We start from the raw sequence: 20,036 nt of genomic DNA on the forward strand, positions 1-20,036 counted from the left end.
AAGGTGTGCTCAGACCCCCCCCCCCCCCACGAGGGATTGTGGGCCTTTAAATTACCGTCTTTACAACAGAATATCGCCGTGGCGATGCACACCGGGGGACAAGCGAGACCTCAGCAGCTCCGTAGCGGTCAGAGTCATTTAGCATTGTGGAAACAGAAAAGAAAAGAAAGGAAGAAGAAGAAGAAGAAAAAAAAACTACGATTCAGATCAAACTGGAAGGTTATATTTCATAAAGTGAAATTTGAGTAGAGAAATCAGACGTTCACAGGGAAACTTCCTACATGACGCACCAAATAAATGTGGAAGTGACAGGCGGAGGGTGTGAACGCAATCGCAACATCCGTGTAGGGAGAAACAGCTACAGAACGGGAGGGGTGTCTGTCAAACACACCAAAGGCTAGATATCCATAAAAATCCTTGTTTAGTAGTAATAATAATAATAATAATAATAATAATAATAATAATAATAATAAAAAAATCAACTTGCTTAAATATGAATATTATAAGTCTGCTTTCTCATGGTTAGGAAATCAAATATAGTCTCTGTGGGGGGAGGGAGGGGGGGAGGGGGGTTAAAGGAGGGGGGCGGGATGGGGGAGCCCTCCTATTACTACAACTCCATGTCCTGGGCCTCGTCTTCTGAGAAATCAGACATGGAGCTTTCAGATGAAGAGTCGCCTGCCCCCTCTTCCTGCTCCTTGAGAGCCTCCTCTGTTGCATATTTCTGGATGTACTCTGCGGAGGGAAAGAAAGACAAGAGGACAGACTTCAGAGGAGAGGAAGTCGCGCGGCCGCAACAGGGACAAAACTCGGGATCGTTTATGACATTTTTGCTGGATTATAAACGTGGGAAATTCCATTTTTCCCGGCGTGCAATGTAATCTAATAATCTGATCGACACCCGACGTGTTTTATTAGGTTGAACCTTTGATTTTCTGCTTGTACTCCTCTGGCCGATGAAGGTACATGGCAGCTGCATCTCCATTCAGGGGATCGATGGGGTTTGGGTAAGCCAGCAGTTGGGGCAGGAACGACTCAAAGATATTGGTCAGATCTGGAAAAGAAGAAGACAACACGCAGAGAGAGAGAGAGAGAAAAAAAAAAGAAAAAAAAAAAAGAGTTAAATGGTCTAATATTGATATGATTGTGATTATTTCATGAAAGTTACCTTCAGGCTTCTTCCAAATCTGAGCATCAGCCAATACTTTGCCAGTGATGCATCTTGTATAAAACTGGTGACTCAGTTATTAATGAGTCACATTCAGAGACGGTGATGACGAAACAAAAAGATGCACGGTAACGGACCACAGATTTAAAACCCTCAGCCCGACAGCTTCATGGAGGTTACAACCTCACTAATCTCCTTTCACTAGCTCTCTGCCTCAGCTGTTACTCAGAGCCGAGGCCTGCTGGAAACCCTGCAATTCTCCTCTCGTCTCCTAGGTGTCACTGTTGGGTCCAGTCAAGTTGGAAAAGCAAACACTTTCCAAGTCCATTGTGTAGGATTGTGATGTTTATGAGATTAAATCAGTTGCTTTTTCTCTACCCACAATGCTCGGCTGATTGGCCTGTTCTTTCCATGTTTGTCCAATCTGATTCCCGTTTAACAAAAAAACCTCAACAAAACACAACCTGCAGCATTTTACACAAGAACAAAAATACTGTGATTCTACAGGAAGGCTGACCTGACAGAAAAAAGGAAGACGATAATAATAATCTAGGAATCTATAAAAAAAAAAAAAAAAAAAAAAAAAAAATCTTGTAATCAAGTTGTGTAAATACCATTTAGGGCCCTGACATTCCCCTGAGTCAGAACACCAGTTCAAATAAATAGTGAGGGATGCTAAAACATCTGCTAGGTACATTACTGTAAAGTCATTTTAAACTGCTCGAGAGCTGTTTTCGCCCTGTAGAGGGGATGTAATGAGAAATGAATGGGGAAATGTACAGAGAAACGGGTACGGGGACATGGAGATGGAGAGCAGCAGGGACACGGTGACAGTGAGAAAAGCAAAGTAGAATCGCCGCCATCGAGAGCATGCGAGTATTGTTCTCACAGCTGACAGACAGTAAATCACTCCTGTCGAAGGTGACTGTTGTCTGACCTTGCTGGGTGAAGGTATTACCTCATTAGTGCTCACTTTTTCCCCCACGGTAAGTAAGTAGATTAGGGGCAACGGCGCACCACGGTCAGATGTGAGCGTGGGACCGCCGGGCGTGTTTTTTTTTTTTCTTCGTTTTTTTTGTTTTTGTTCTTTTGCTGATGGCATCGTGTCAAGAGCTTCACACATATTCACAGAACCCTCAGCAGGGGGAACTTCACACACACACACACACACACACACACACACACACACACACAGAGAGAGAGAGAGAGAGAGAGCGCGTGGCCACTCACCATAAAGGGCTGTCCATGTCTGGTTGATGACATCTAAGCACACCGTCCCTGACCTGGGAACCCGAGAAGAGAACAGAAGTAGTGGGTCAAAGGCAAAACCGAGGTAAGACGGAGTCCATTTGTGTCGCTGTGTGACTCGAAGTTTTCTCAACAGTCCCACGTCAAGCGGGGCTTCACACGTGGCAGCGATATACAGAAATTAGCAACAGCTGTTCTAATAAATTAAATGCGGTCTAACTGTACAGTTCTTGTCAAATCAGAAAGCTGTGAAAGGTCACGTGACCAGACTGGTCTGTCACTGGCATATATGACTTAAAGCAGGCCAGTGAGGAAGTTTATATGAAGCTTCAGTCATTTAAGACAGACATAAACCCCCGAGTCGGTTCCTACCGTCAACCACAGGTCTTCATTGAGAAATTGAAGTTACATAACTATATTTACTACACACATTTCACACTATTTGGCTGTTTTTCATCAGGCCTTAAGTGTTAACATGTTACTTTAATAATATAGGTGTAATTGAACTTGCCACAGTTTACCAGTAGCATTCACATTATGTAGGTCGTTTCTATTGTTTTTGGCCTTTCTGGGGCCAAACTGTCACATTTGGGGAGGAGGCACAAGTTCGGCCTGTCCGTCAGGTCCTCCCAGGGACCCACGCTTGAGGAATGTGCGGCCTCTTAGCAGTGGATTAATGGGACCAGAAAAACAAAGTGGTTCACCAGGAGCAGGTCACAACACAAGATTGTCTTTTTTTCTTTTCTTTTTTTTTTAAAACATTTTCAGAGCCAAAAACTAGCTATAAAGAAGCTATATAAAAAAAAAGCAGTAGAAAATTGATTCAAACATTGTTTATGGTTTACATGGAGACAGGCATGACATAACATGCGAATATCACTTCATGAGCTTCAATACACGAGGTTTTTCTATTCGAGTGTTAAGTTCCAGTATCAATAATGCCATAGTAGACTTAAAGTGAGCAAAACCCAGAAAAAAACAAAACACAAATGACTGAAATCAACTTACGCTTCATCAATGTTGGGATGAAAAATCTTGTTCATGAATCCTGAAAAACATAAGGCAGAAATGAGGACGGTGTAAAAAAAATAAACCCACAACCTAAAACACGATCTTGTAATTCTGCGTGACAGCGTGGAGCTCTTACCTATCGATGGCGATTTGAAGGGGTATTTATCAGGAAGATCTACTCGCACTTTCCAAACACCTCCCTCGTACGGCGCTGAACAGAGTAACGAGAGGACACGATAAATAAATAATAATAATTTTTAAAAAAAGAACACTGTTGAGCAGAGGATGGACTCTCCCCCCCCCGGAACATTTTATTCCATCCTTCGTGCACCTAAAGGGATTTAGTCGCTGCACAGTAATATCAATTTCCTCCGCTGCACGCGAGCCACACTCCTCATTTCTCTCTACCATTTCATGCAGTCGTGTATTTCAGCTCAGGAGAATTCTTTACTTCCAAATAATACACTGACATCAAAAGAGGAAGAGGCTGAGATTCAGTGAGTGTGCGGTGCTCTCCCAGAATAGCCGTGTGTAACAGGACCCTCATGTGCTGCACTGAAACTGAACAGCGCACGCACACACACACACACACACACACACACACACACACACACACACACACACACACACACACACACACACACACACACAGCAGCAGCACCATTTTATGTGACATCTTTTCGAGGCATCATAAACACCCACTTCCTCCCGTCACTGATGCATAAGTGGCAGTGGTTTTAATGCTACAGATGTTGCGAACAGCATATGAAAGAAGTTATTTCCTGCTGATGAGGCCACTCATCGTCCAAAATTCCCTTCAAGCCCGGCTCCCCTCCGTTTTAGTCTTTGTGGCCTCAGGCCTGGTTTCAATCCGTTTTGCGTTCCTGGTCTGGTGTGAAGAACTTGTCTTCATGTTTCAAACAAGAGGATGACTGATATTTAAGCACCGTCTGTCCCCACGTCGGACAATCATCGTCACTTCATTGCTCTGTTTGGAGTTCAGCTAATCATCACTGTTAAAAAAAACAAAACCTGATAGTGATGTTTAGCTGATAGTGATGTTTATGGGACAGCAGTGCCAGAAGCACACACACACACACACACACACACACACACACACACACACACACACACACACGTGTATTTGTTTAAAATTCCCAGAAAACTAAATGAAAACAAATCCTAAATATAACATCGACTTTATAGAACACATTAATGAGAAAGAACAAGGTTTTCGTAAAAAAAAAAAAAAAAAAAAAAAAAAAAATGTGGTAGATCAGAAAAGACAAACACTTACTTCCTTGTGGTCCGAAAAACTTCACTACAAATTCATTGAGTCCGCTGAGGATGGTGACTTCATGCTTGCTCTCGATGCTGTAAGGCTGTCAAGGAGAATGGCTTCACGACTGCGCACACACACAAGCTAAAACAAACATGAGGGGATATTTTTGAATAATAATCAGGGTCACAATTTGGCTTCTCTGGGAAATAATAATTAGCTGCGGTTGTTCTCAGTGCAACTCATCATCACATGCTTTGCTGCGAGGAAGGCAAAGACATAAGAGTTTGACCTTTTCTCTCTCCTCTACCCAACATTTTTTTTTTTTTTTTTTTTTTTTACAGCACAGAGTTATGAAGACGAAAGAGAGAAACGATAGCTTCTGACAGATAATGAAAACAAATCAATGCAGGGACATTACACTTGGATTCTGTTCTGACTCGGAGTCCTGGGGACTTACTCTCAATGACAATTGATAGCTTCATGCCTAGTTGTCCTGCTGCACAATTCATTAATATCCCGTACTGAACGTGAAGTGTTCACCCATCCTTCATCTGGCCACCCGTGCGTGACACTTTCCATCTGTCACTAAGCCTCTGTCTAATAGCCTCTTGGACTTCTACAAGTTTAATGTTACGACCCATAACTGCTGACGAAACCCAACGTGCTCACTGCGTGGAGCCTGTTTGAGCATCAGAGTGAAAAGAGGATCTCAGTATGACAAACAACTTCGTTTGTGCAACCAGCACTATTAAACTGTTGTGTTAGGGAGCCTTTGCACAAGAGCAAAATAAAGTGTCGAAAACATCCGAAATGCAGACTTCAGACTCACGTTGGTCTCCTTTAGTAGTTGTGTGACGCGTTATAGATTTCTGACCATTTCATTTGTGCTCTCGAAATTAACTGAATCTAACCATCTCCATGCAACAGACAGCAAATAATGTATATTCTGTGAACATTTAAAGTGTTTAGGTGCCTGATTTAATCTTTCTCCAAACCCCAACAGCTAAGATTTACAAAGCCTGTATTTACCCAAACCACAGGAGACGTTTATGATTGTTAGTGAAGGAAATCAGTGTTTTCCTCTGCTACTCCAGTTACAACAATAACAAACCCTAAAGAATAGCACCTTATATTTATCCAGTGTGTCACATGGCAAATCAAACATTACACCTACAAAAAAACAAAATCACTCATTTCCCATTAATGTCAACAGCGGGTCGAACTGTGGGAAATAAAGCAGAGAGACTGAACGAGTAAATAACATGTAGAAAAGAAAAAGCAGAAAAATGTTACAAATTGAGAGTGAAAGACCGGCGGAGCATATTACAGACAAAAGATGGGATAAAAAAAAAAAAAAAATCAGTTTTCCGTGCCTCAGAGCAGCAGCTGGCTTGTCAATCCTGATCGAGTGCGTGTCCCATTAGCAGTAGCACTGACCCCAAAGGGTTAAATCAAACTGGAGGTTATTTTAGGCTCTGGTTGAGTCTGCTAAGAGCAGACTGAATCTCTGGCTTCGGCAAGGAAATGTGTCATTGTCAGACAGAAGAGGAACCTCTCTGTTCTGACTTCTCGTGTTCGAGTCAAGGAGCCGCTGTGAGGCTCCTTGATGCAACGTGCAAGTCAGAATGAATAACCACAGAATCCGACAGTCATCTGAAGCTCACTTACAAAAACAACAACCAGCCCCGTGCTTAAACAAACGCTCCTTCTACGCCACATTGCGTGCGCGGTGTTTACATTCTGCAGCTCATCCTGCTTTGCCCTTCATCTAAGGACATCTATGCACCTAACTGAGAGTACAGCCACTGGCGTGTGAGTAGATGTGTGTACAACTACATGAGGGAGCGCAGCAGTGCAAAAGAGGGGGATGGTATGGACTGTGTATGTGCATGTGCATGTGTATGTGTGTGTGTGTGTGTGTGTGTGTGTTATGTTATGGAATGGCAGCAGTGAGGCGTGGTCGGGGCCAAGCTATTAACGGAGTTGAATCGACACCGATTATTGCTGTGGGCTAATTGACATTGGCCATACTGATGGAGAGGAACCGATCTCGTTTGTGCCACATGAAGTTTTTACATACAACATCCAGACATTCGGTTAAGAGGAGACGTTTACAGAATGCTGTGATAGCAGGGCGAGTTCACGTTCACGAGACACCAAAAAAATGACAAGCGAGTACAAATGTAAAGGTCAGAGGCCTCAATGACGTGGAAGCATCCACGTATCGAGATCATGTGAGAGGAGGAGGAGTTGGGGGAGAAGGAGTAGCTCACGTTGCTCCGATTGATCTGTCAAAAATCATCACAAGACAAGTACAATCTCCCACCAACAGCTCCCTCACACTGGAAAGGGGAAGCTCCTGGTAGAGCGCGTAAATTCAACTGTCTGATGGAGTGGAAGACAGGTTGAGAGTTTAGTTTAGTTGAGAGGCGGCCAAGTGGACTGTCACAGAACTGGATAGGCAGGGTACATGCAGCATACACAGCACATACCAATTAACTATCAGCTCCACCCGCCGTTTCTTTGGTGTTTTAATAGAATGGTGACATGACACAGGAAAGGAAACTTGAATTTCCCTTAATAGTTGGCATTTAATCAAGAATTGGGTTATATAAAAAAGGTGCTTGAATGCATAATACATTTATATTTGAAGCACTTAAATGTTGTGTTTATGTGCTTCTATTACACACGTTATGGCGTTACTTAAGCATGACGTCATTGTATCAACAAGTCTGACCCCTGCCATTATCACCAAGATTTAAAAAAAAAAAAAAACATTATACAATTTTTTTTTGTATTTATTTATATTATTGTAAACTTTAAGATATGGTGCACGCCTCGCTTCCATGTGTAATTCCAGTTAAATTATTTTCTCCTCCTAACCCTGCCGGGCACACCTTTGCTGTTGACTGTCCTCGTGGACATTAATATTAGTCAATGTCAAAGAGAGAAATCTCCTCTGTTCATGCCACGATACATTTCCACAAACCCGTTATAAAAAAGGTCAGACTTTGATAGATCCGCTTTCTACGAGTAAAATATGGCGCTGACTCACACCAGACAATAATTTTACCTTTAAATCATCCGCTAATCCCGGACGTTCACATACCTCACAGATGTGTAATACTGGATCATTTTGCTTAATATTTTTTTATCACGATTGTTTAACTGGGTTCTCCTCGTCTAATTTTAGTACTTGTGTGAAAATACGACGGTGTTTTTAGGTCGCACTTGCAGAAATATTAACAATTCACAAACATTAAAGCACATCTGTATCTCGATAGGATGTTTTATATTACGTATTATAATGTGCTTTTCAACCCAGTCATTGTCACTCAACAAGGATTAAATGGTTTCAACAAAAACAACAGCGTTTTGATCAAGGTTCCGTATTTACTTGTTGCCCAGTCATAGTATAATGACGATCTGTCCATCCCCCTACCTTGGATTAGTAAAGATAAATCATAATCTGTGGGTAGCACCGGGTCAGTATCCTTGTATGCACACATATAATCTGATACACAGGGCCCAATCAAAGCAGAAGAACATACATACGTACATCCTCGCAACAACCCACAAAGTCCTGAACTGCCACAGCAGCCGTGCCTCCTGTGTCAACACCGTTTCTTCATATGAGGGCACTCTGACTCCAAAACACACGCTCACAAGTGAAAACACTGTGTAGAAGAAGAAGAAGAAGAAGAAGGAAAAAAAAAAGGTCTAAAAAGGCCACTTTCAGACCAGCAATTATACTCATAAAGTTTACTCCAGGATTAAGGTCAATGTTATCCTGATCCTTTTTTAATTTTTTTTATTTATTTTTATTTTAACTTTATAAAGTACATAAAAATATACAGTAAATAGCATTTACGGTTGTGGTGTAGACATGTCTTGTTTTCCTTCTGGTTCCTTCGGGCAACTGTCCGTGTCTGACCAAGGGATCAAAATATCCCATCCAAGTATGGAAAATGAAACGTGATGGAGAATCATAAACATCCCTCTGTCAAACAAGCTCAAACATTTCCCTCTCAGAGACAGAAGTTGTTGATCTGGTGACACGGACCATCGCTTCGTGTATTATCTCAGAAAGATGTAATACATGTTTAGAATGCAATATTAACTATTTATTTTCTTTCTCATTTTTGTATATTTTCAGTTTCTGAAACACTAAATGTTCAGTAATATTACCCGAGTAAAACCTTACATCTTTATGACTTTGATAAATATTATCAAAAACAATCAAAGTGACTGTACAAGTCATGTTAGACTATTGACATGTCAACATACAATACTCTGACCACATGCTGACACCTCCAGATTCAAGTAATCCTTTTAAGACACAGGAAAGCAATGGGTTAATGAATTACAGAAGGGACCCCATGACAAATTTCCAGTTATTAATGGCACTGACCAGCGAAGGAGACTGCTTGGATTTCAGAAGGAAAAGGCAAAGATGAGACTCTGCCTGAAAGGCACCGATATCCCACAACCCCCGAAAAAGCCAGCAGGGAACCTGAACATAAAAAAGAAAGAATAAGAACAGCCAACAGAGCAATGGGTTGAAACAGGGGACAAAAGGGCAAGATAGGACAATCACAAGAGTTACTTAAATGTGAAAGAAACACATGAGAGAGAGAGAGAGAGAGAGAGAGAGAGAGAGAGAGAGAGAGAGAGAGAGAGAGAGAGAGAGAGAGAGGCAGAAAGATAGCGAAGAAAAGGAAATGAGACTTCAACTTGTAGAATGCCGATTCAGCCTTGAAGGCAGATCTGTGGATGCGAATAGCATTGTTGCCGTGGACGATACTGCAGGCCAAGAATGACGATGATTTTTGACCTAAAGAAGAGGATTTATGCTCTACTGGTTTGAGAGAATCAATCCAGATTCCAAGGTGACCGATATGTCAACATTAGCATGGAGACTCTTCCTTTGAACGGCGGGTTTGTGCCGAACGCGGTGAAAATTGAACTGATTGGTGCTCTTGCAGTAATTCAGCAGTGACAGGTTGTATAGCATGCTTAGATGAAGTTAACTTGTCAGTTCTGTTATTTCTAAAAGGAAGAAGAAACACTAACTTTCACCGAGACTACCACAGCAAGGAGCACATTCAGAGATGAGGAACTCTGAGGCATCGACCTCTCTTTCACTTTCTCTCCCTTGCACACAAATTGTAGCAACAACGTATAATCAAAGGCCTTGCAGATGAAAGGCAGGAAATGCAGCTGTCCTCAGGGTGTACGCAACGGGTAGGTTTCCTCCACCATGACACCCAAATATAACTTGCAAAAGAAACGCTAAAATATCTATTAACTACAAAAGACACAGCGGTTCGTTTCAAAGACGGCAAGCTCTATTTTACAAAACAGAGCAACAGTGAGTAGCCATATGCAACAATTATGAAACGGACGATGAATTAAATGCCAGCATTTCACCAACAAAAACTCTGTTCTTTCTTCCAATATGGGTTCTGAGATACAGGGCCTCGCTGAGACAACCTGAGGAATAATAAAAAAAAAAAAAAAAAAAAAAAAAAAAATCATGCACGAGACTACGAGTTTAAGAAGGTTTGCCTGTTTGAAATCTCAGCCAACACGCACCTTTATCTATACAATGTGCACTGTTCCTCTTAAAGTCCAATCCTATGTTTGTGCATTCAATTTTGCATGTATTAGTGCGCCGCACTGAGCCGAGCGGGATTACTGTGACCTCCACGACACTCTGCCGTCTGAAAACCGAGGCAGCCAGTGTAGCGCAGCAACCATCCGACCACAGCAGGCAGAGCGAGTGATAGGCAGGGTGTTGCTGTGCGAGTGTGATTTAATCAACTCAACAGCAAAACAAATACCGTTCTCCCCCGCAGTCGTCACCAGCCAACCTCACTGAACCACTCCCCCACTCTCTATACTGAGGTCAAAGCATTGTCCACCAGGCTGGTTCCTTCCCTTTAGCGCACTTTAAGGAAAACTCAAAATGTTTGATTTGGAGCCTGACTGAACCATTTCTAAAAAAATTTAAAAAAAAAAATAAAAAACGCAGCTCATTGACTCTGTGGGCAGATAATCCAGAGAATACATGGTGAGCTGAAGGGGAACGAAAATGAGAATGAAGACGAGGAGCCAGCAGATGCCATTCATCCAAACTACAGCCGGCTCGAGACAAATCTTTTATTTACTAGAGTGAATTGACTAAATGTTTCGGGGTATTTCTGCAAAAAGACACAATACTGAAAAAGATGTTATGATGTATTTCAAGATCATACGCAGTTGCAACAAAATGTCAAGAGGTTTATACAGCAAAACGAATGTCAACTGTTGGCCTTCAAATGTTCTGTTAAAAATTAACATCGCTGTGGTTTGTTGAACATCTGATCTTTTGTAACCAAACTATTGTCATGCCACTGAAGTCGCTCCCTTTGCCGAAACCAACTCCTCCACTGCAGAGCCGCCTTTCAGCCATGCTGGTTGTTACCGTGTGCAATAACGTACCGTACATCATGAGGCACCTTTTCACTGAGCGACAGCGTGACATTATGTTAGCAAGTCGGAATACTGTTGCGACCCCCGATATGAATATTATCCATCATCAGAAAATGTTACGATATCGTTGCGAAAGATCCGATATGGCACACCCCTAATTATGACAGTAGGCATCTTCATTTTTCTACATCCAGCAAGCTGTAATTAAAATGACACTTTTTAAAAAAAAAAATATGCCACACATTGGATGAGATAATTCAATGCGGATTCTGTAGGGATTCTACAAAGTGGCATCAAACTTAACCAACCGTTTTAAATGACGTTAACTAGATATATTTGACAAAAATAGTAACAAACACTGTGGGAGAAACAGTACTGTTTGTAAAACATTATAACCACAGAAGCTCAGATATCTATTTTCATAAAGTTTATAAAAAGAGGAAATCTTGACAAACTTACTGCTGAAAAGAGGTGAATTATCACGGCAGTTTAAGGTAATGCTGCGCTTGCCGTTAGTTATGCCTGACAAACCGTTGCGGCAAAGGAGCTGGACAGCAGCTAAAAAAAACCTTTTCTGTCATTTTGCCCAAACCAAGGAGGTGAGAAAGGCCTATGCTATGAGTAAAATGGATGACGCTTTCGTGCCGCCACGTCACTGATAATTCCTTGTCTTTACCAGCCGCTTGCGGTTTGTTGTTGTTGTTGTTGTTGTTGTTTCGTTCACGAAACTACTAACAAACTACATACGGGATCATTTATCAAGCAGGTTAGCCTCCCGCTTGGAATCACATCTCCACATCAGGTGCTTTCCCAACAGTCGCTCAAGTTTGAAGAGCAAAACGGTGCAAAAGACTGATGCCAGGTTGTACTTTAAACAGGTCTAGTTGCGATTCAGAAAAAAAAAAAAGAAAGAAAAAAAGATGCATTCTCCTTAAACCACTGAAAACTAGTACATGCTCAAAATGCTGAATCTAAATTGGTATCCTTTCAACATCCCAAGTGTCAGTGTTAGTGAGCAAAGCTGGGCTTAAACTGCCTGTTGTCCAAGAGTACAGCTCCTTCTGACACATTAAGAGTCTAAATGCTGATGGAGGACCAGCGTGTGCGGTCTGCGCAAAAGAAAACCTTTGCAGCAGGTTTTACATATCAATGGACGTATGGCCTTAAAAAGCCAGACTCACTGGAATCTACCAGTAGACATCTGGTAGAGGCACTCACGGGAAGGTGAATGGGAAGTAAATTAATTCTATGAATAAATCGGTTTCATTTCTGCTTTTAAAATCAAAAGGTTAATATCCATAATTTGTTTGCACATTCAACATACGATACGACAAATACCTCCGGTATGTCACCAGCTGTGGTTGTGGCAGCTACTTTTCAGAAAAAAACAAAAGACTTTTAAAAATAAAAAAATAATCACCAAAATGTAAAAGCTATCCTTGTAAAGAAAAAAGAAAAAAGATTGACCTCAAAAAAGACAACACAAAAGATAGCTCAATGTTTAAACAGTTAACCCAAAATATTAAATTACTTTGGAATGCAGATTTGGTTTCTATTAGAAGCGAGCCTCAATATATTGATGGTTGCCTCGCGGTGTGAGAGCCGAAGCTGCACAGAAATGCACAGGCGAAGTTCTTTGTCTTCGGTGGTGAGAGATGAGAGCCCACCCACTGCAATCAAATGTGAATCCTTCAGCTGCTCCTCCTTCTCAGCCCTTCACTAAATCAACAGTCTATTTACAGAAACAGCACAGAGGCTGTGTGTGTGTGTGTGTGTGTGTGTGTGTGTGTGTGTGTGTGTGTTTGAGCTGCATGCATGTCCGTACAAAAGATAAGATCATTAATGAACATGAAACTGAGCCAGGGCAGGAGAAACAATGGCCTGAATCTGAGGCTGGAGCCTAATGAGCAGATCTAACAGACAAGATTTGCTTTCAGTTGTGTAGACAGGGGAGGGGGAAAAAAAAAAAAATGTAATTTCAACAGACATGATGAGCTAACCTGAAATTCAGCACAGTCAGAGAAAGATGCCAGGCGAATTTTATCAACTGGACACAGACCATAAATGCACAGCAGCAGATGAGCAGATAGAGTCAAGTACAGGGTGCGGGTAGAAGAGGTTCCACTTTTTTTTGTACAAGGTCCTTTTACTTTATACGTCGGTTATTTTAGTGGAAACAGAGCGTTGAGTCACTTTTACGTCAACATTTAGACGAGAGGATTCAGTGTCACCGGCTCATGTGACCAAACACGTAGTTACCCGATGGTCACTCCTTCGATTTTCCACATTAAAAGGACCGGTGCACGTGAGTGGCAGAGGCAGGCTGATCTCCCCAGTGCCAGAAAGGAAAAAAAAGAAAAAAAAAAAAAAAGAAATGCATGCCGAAACAAAGAGAGGAACTTCAGTCCATCTGTTTTTCTAAGGGAACTCAACCATGCGTGCAGGAAGCTTCGCTGTTTGCACTCTGGGATTAACAGTGAGGGCCTCAAATCTCCTACTGTCAGCGATGCCTTGCTCCTGGACCCCCAAAACAGGGCTGTCAATCAAGGTGGCGCCCCCCCCCCCCCCCCCCCCCCCCCTTGACTACTAAAAGGGGCCTCAGCCACAATTACATTAGGTAACCTTATGTTCACTCACAAAGAACTCAAAATAACAAAGAGCAGGATTTTGGTTCAGTGACGTATCATATTTTTTTAAAAACACCTGCACGGACACAAACAAAGGCATAAATACACCAACTCCACATAAAGAGCACAGAGACTGTCGTAAATTTAAGCTTTCAGACCGGCAGTAAGAGATCCTTGAGATTGTGACTAAACAAAAGACGCACTAACTCCACATCAGTAAAAGTTAGATGCACAAAAGAGTGTCTGCGAAAGCCAGTTTTCTTTTCTGTAGACTATAGTAATTTAGTTGGAGAATAATTTTTTTTTTTTTTTTTATCCTACAATTACATTCTTTTCATGAATATCAGCTTGCCCACTGCCCAAGAACCACAACACATAAATCTTGCACAAATATGCACAAGCACTATATTTGGCTGTATACAAAACCAAATGAATCTTAAGTGTCATGGTTTCAGCTTTTCCACAGCTTGATCTTGACGGCCTTAATTCCATATTAAACCTGAGCCACAATGAACGTGGATGACGAACGATAACTGGGCTTTAGGGTTAACAGTCTGGTTTCTAACAGAAGCAAGCAGAGGAAAAAAAACAACTTGGCTGAGGTGACCGCCCATCACCAGATATGATGGAGAGTCCCCTGCAAACAAGATATCCTTTGACTGCGAATAACCTGCAGCATGTGTTTTGTGTTTGTTATGTACACATACAGTACATCCAAATGCGATCGTCAGCATAATGCAAAATGGTCCTCTAGCCTCCCAGGTTTTCTGCAACCTTCTTAGCTTCTTTGTGTCTACTACTGTAAGGTTTATTTCACCACAATAACAAAGCATGTTAGCTTATGCACCGTTATAACCGGACCAGAGCGTTCCCCGTACTTCCATTCATTTCATCAATCTCTCAGTTAGCAAAGGGCAGTAAACTGCTGGCTCCTTCCCCACAGTAAACTGCGTCTAGTTTGTTCAGTGCCGCAATAATGGTGCAGATTAGCTGCCCGTGACTGTGTGACATGGTCTGACACGGCATCAGGAGGTGGAGGTCACAGGGGCTCCTGTAAATGGGTAATACAAAAGAATCTGCTCGCTGATGCCATCCGGATGTCATGACACAAGGGCACAATGGGGCCAAAATACTGAGCGTAGAGCAGATAAAGCTCAGGATTGGTATTCCACTTAGGGAGGGTGGAGGGATGTGATAGGCAGGACAGTCAGAAAAAAAACAGAAAAAAAAAAAGGAGGGAGGGAGGAGGTGAACCCTGCCCTTACAAGCCTTCCCAGTGATTGTGGACAACTGAATAAATCAGGATTACTTAAGGCTGCCTCAACACTCACTTTAAGACAAACTAAAGTTCTGAAAACCCAACCTCATGAGAGATGAGCCACAAACATAGCACACAAAATGCCTTAATAATGTGATTCAGCTGATATGTGGGTTAAAAAAAAACAACAAAAAAAACAGTACAGCATTGGTGCCAGGTAGCATGATGAATACAGGGGCAGATTAAGCATGCGACACCCCTCTCAACAACTCCCAACTGTCTTGAATATAAATTACCAGTGGCCATGCTTCAGAGGACTGTTATCCAGTCACTGTCAGGCCTTTCAGCAGCGGAAAGGTTGGAAAGTACGACTAAGAGGCCATTTCAAGGACATTAAATGTCCCAACACTCCTTCTGATGCAATGAGACTGCATATATGAACAAATATACATCTCAAGTCTTTGGACTCATGCTATTCTAAAGACTTAATGAGAACAATTGTCTCAACAGTAACTAACATCAATCAAAATTATACAAAAACCCGGTTTAAAAAAAAGAGTTCTTATGTTCTTCAGGTTCTCTTGACAACACAAAAACTGTTGTACTGATTAATCACTAGGATTTCTCTTCTGTCCCATTCTCTGTATTAAAATCCAAAGTCCAGACACCACAAGAGCTTGTGCTGGCATTCGTATCGGGCTTTGACTTTTTTTTTTTTTTTTTTTTAACCTGTGCTTAAATTCCAGCTGCTTTCTGCTTGGAAGCATTTGTAAAGCGAGTAGACCAGTGATGAATACATGCAAACAGCACAACTTCCTACACAGTATGTGCAGTCAATCCCACACAACAAGCTGAATGTAAAGCTCTTTGAAATGGCATAATCACATGCTAAGATCCTTGTTCGGGAACATCATGTTTCATAATGAAAGGAACATGTCCAGGAGCAAGACAGAATACCAAATGGTCAAGAGTTACACCGGTCATTGGTAATAATAAAAAGTTAAGGTTGAAGAATTCAGTCTGGTCAAGAACTGGACAATAAATGTCATCTCTTTCCCTTCAAGACTATACATTTGTATAGGAGGGGGGGGGGGGGGGGGGTTAAAGAATAGAAACACATTACAATACAGCGCCAAGTCAGTGTAAACCAACATACTTGATGTCTTCTCCGTGACTATTTCACTAAACTGTACAAAGAGTTGAGGCTACACTGGCATGTAAACACAAAGGATGTGCAATTTGCGCTAAAAGCAGGCAACAATCCAGCAGCTGGTTTAGGACAAAGCTTAAACCCAGGGATACTACATGTTGAGGTCATTCTGACATTCATTTTCACAAATTCCCTCACGGCCTCCGCTCCAGATCCTCAGCTCTCCGGTGACCACAGCAAATTAATGCGAGAGGCCTCTCCTCCCGTCTCAAAGGCAGTGTGAGTTTCAGGCTTTGGTTTCACCAGGGGGGGGGAGACGCAAAGCACAGGGAGCACAGAAAGACGCTTTTACCGCTCGCTTTTCCTCTGACGACACAAACAGAAGGACAGGACGGTGCACGTCACTTCACTGCCTCGTCAGCAGTGAACCCGTGTTCTATGTAACCCAACTCTGTGGAATACACATCAACACACACGGCGGTCTTCTACAACACTTGTTGGCCACTGGTCTTGCATGGTGCCAGTGAAACACACGCAGGTCATTGTACAGAACTGAGCAGGTGGCGTGCAGCAAACCGCTCTTGCTCATCAGCCCGGTAGACCAAGAAAGAGAGGAGGTGTACTTCTACTGCCGCAGGGCTATTTATGTGTGTGTGTGTGTGCGCTGCAATCCTTAAAAACTGTTGTTCTGTCTGTTTCATCGCTCTGTCCCGGCTCCCATAGCCGACGCACAAGTGGTGTCGAGTGGGGGATGCATACACTTGCTTAAACAAGCACGGTTTCTAGCTCGCAAACGTAACAGAATGCCTCAGGCATACGGCCAAAGTGACAGAAAGATATGTAGCTTCAACATAACTTTGTAAATGTGAATCCACATATTGCAGCCACATGCGGTTTCAAACGTACATGCTTGTAATATGTAACTCCAATGGGATGGTATGATGCCGGATGTACAATGAAATGCAGAATTAGTATTTATTTTAGACTTATTTACACACGTTATGTCTGACAATATGTCGGGCATAATATGTGTAAATAAGTCAAAGTAACTCAGAACACAACAATTCTTCAAACTAATTAAAAAGCTGGGGGAAACCAAACAAGAAGAGTTTCAAACTTTTCCTTTTAAACAATTATACAGAACCTGTTGGGGCAGCTCCCCTTGTTTTTGGGTTAATTTTGACCGGCCCACTTCTAACCCCATATTTGAATAAGCTTCACAGCCTTCCCCATCAGCTGTTTTAAGTCCCTCCCTCTCCTGGTTTCCGGGTGGTAACAGGCTACCCAATCATTAAGCTGGTTCCCACTGAGCTGGGACAAAAACAAAGCTACCAGTTCATACTGTTCTTCCAGAACATGGTATTTTGTGTTGTTGCGGTTCACTTTTACAACAACTCACTCTGCCAAGTGGAGCTGAACAAATACATCAAGCAGGACAAACAGCAAACACTGGTGACAACTGACTTGGGGAAAAACAGAACACACTAGATGCTGCCTAAAAGTTTTCAGCATTCTCCAGTGAAAACGACTGCAGGCACATGACACCTGCTGTACCACTAAACTTCTAGATCCGGTATTTCCACACAAAAAAAAACAAAAAACAACAACAACAACAAGATGACCAACACTCATAACCGTGATACAAGTTAGGCTTGCATATATTCGCCTGCAGACACTGAAGTACAGTGAGACACAGTGATCAGGTGGCCATTTTGATGTTGAAATTAACCAGCCAGCTCAGCAGCGTTACAAGGCAAAACATTTCCAAGTGGCAGATGCAGTAACACAATTACAAAAAAAAAAAAAAAAAAAAAAAAAAAAAAAACCCAGTGGTAGGGGTTTGCAAAGCGAAGCAGACCCAGAGAGCTACAACACGCTGCAATAACGCCAGCGATTTTTCTATTTTTTTTTTTTTTTTTTTTTAAAGGGCAGAACAAAAGACAGCAGCATTTTTCTGTTACGTTATGTAAACAAGCTCCCGTGTCAACGTGTGAAGGAAAAGGGGGAGGGGGGGGGGGGCACTTTGACTTAACTCTCACCCTCCAGAAAAAGAAAAAGAAAAGACAAGAAAAGAAAAGACAAGACAAGAAAAGACAGCACTCTGGACAAAGAAACCAAAAATTGCCACAAGGTGTTTTGATATAATCTACCGCTGCCAGATCTATTGGTCGGTGCAACAAGATGAAAAAGACATTCCTGGAGAAAAATAATAAAATAAAATAAAATACAAAAAAAAGAAAGGGGAGAATAACGTTAGCGTGTGGTCGGATGGTGCAGTAATTTTCAAATACTGTACAGACGAGCAAAGCTGGGACAGCTAGCGTTTGTTACAGATGATATTAAGATATATATAAAAAAAAAATGCTCGAAAGGAGCTGTGGCCGATCTGATTATGTTAAATACAAATACAGATGTCCCGATAAGAGACCGACTGGAGGTTCGCAGGACAGAAATAGCTAACACTTGGCTTTGCTAGCCAAAAAAAAAAAAAAAAAAAAAAAAAAAAAATGTTGTTTACACAAAAAAAAAAAAAAAAAAAAAAACCCACCAGTCATTCACAGAGAAAAGCACCTCTCGCACTCCGCTTTGGGTCAACCGAGGAAAACAAGCAGCACACATTAGATAAATAAATATATATAAATAATAATAATAATAATAATAATAATAAAAGAGTCAGCGTAATAATATTACGTTTCCGTGCAGATTAGGACGAAGACAAGCGATTCGAGAGACTTGTTGTTTATGTTTCAGGAAAGGATACAGTTTCACCACGTCGGTATCCATTCGCCTTTTACCCGGACTTGGAGACGACATTTTTGCTATTTCCACCGCAGGACACCAGTAAGTCAGCTGAAAGCTAGCACACCGCCGCCGCCGCCGCCACCACCAACCAACCAACCACCACCCCCCTTTCCGCCGCCTCGAAACGCTAGACAAGTCTAGCAAAGACGGTGCTATCCAGAAGTTACCATTTGCTTCCAGAAATGGTCACAAGCGAAAACGTCTTCCCAGTTGAGCGTGTGTCTCTATCCTAATGAGCTAACGTTAGACCTCCGCCGTTCACCGCCTCTCAGCGCCCTGACCATGGCTCTGACAAGCAGGGATCCCTCCGCCGTCCCGCGTCATATATGTGCGACCAAAACGTCACCATAAATGGCCATCTTTGTAGTTTATCTAATTATTATTATTATTATTATTTTTTTTTTATGTAAGTTTAATTTCATGTTACAGCAACAGTTGACACTACTTACACTGGTGTTTTCTATTTAGGGATTTACAATTAAAAAAAAAAAAAAAAAAAAAAATTTTAAAAAGAAGAAGAACTCCTGTTATTAATATTCTCCAGTATTTTGTAATTATTGTTATCCTCATTGTTGTAGCACTGAGCTGGCCGTCTTCCATGTTCTCCACCAGATTAGGTGTCACCCACACTTGTGGGCTGTCACCATATGCACCCCCAAAATGTCTGGCCCCAGCTGACAAGTCGTTTTGAAGAGCAGTTCCTCTCCGCTGTGAACAGCTGGGCGCCCATTCATCTTTTAAAATATTTTTGAGAGCACATGAATTAAGTCACAGAATTTTGGCCAGACTTATCTGAAAGTCGAAAATATACAGTATTGTAGGATACAAATAAAAACGTAATCAAGGGGAATCTTTTAGAGCTGAAAATAACCCCAAGGATATCATATGACCTCACTAATTACCAAGTTTAGTAATTTATATGCAGATAATTCTAAGGAACATACTGTGTTCGTGTAACTGCCACCGCGACACATTAAAGAGGTTAAGTTGTGTACAGGCTACAAAATGGCTGCCGG

At 41.8% G+C, this 20,036-nt stretch overlaps 1 protein-coding gene across 1 annotated transcript; it reads right to left on the minus strand.

Annotated features, from left to right (window-relative positions):
• Window positions 1-207: 207 nt before the first annotated feature.
• ube2h (ubiquitin-conjugating enzyme E2H (UBC8 homolog, yeast)) lies at window positions 208-19,316 on the minus strand. Its single transcript, XM_069164764.1, has 7 exons — window positions 18,980-19,316; window positions 4,725-4,801; window positions 3,564-3,638; window positions 3,425-3,464; window positions 2,399-2,451; window positions 926-1,054; window positions 208-735 (listed from the first exon to the last, which is right to left on the minus strand). Exons 1-7 carry the CDS (start codon window positions 19,030-19,032, stop codon window positions 611-613), a joined length of 552 nt encoding a protein of 183 aa, XP_069020865.1. The 5' UTR covers window positions 19,033-19,316; the 3' UTR covers window positions 208-610.
• Window positions 19,317-20,036: the final 720 nt, after the last annotated feature.

The sequence above is a fragment of the Embiotoca jacksoni genome, unplaced genomic scaffold, assembly GCF_022577435.1.
Source record: "Embiotoca jacksoni isolate LCO1_2020_lvr unplaced genomic scaffold, fEmbJac1.0.p SCAF_32, whole genome shotgun sequence".
Taxonomy (NCBI): domain Eukaryota; kingdom Metazoa; phylum Chordata; class Actinopteri; family Embiotocidae; genus Embiotoca; species Embiotoca jacksoni.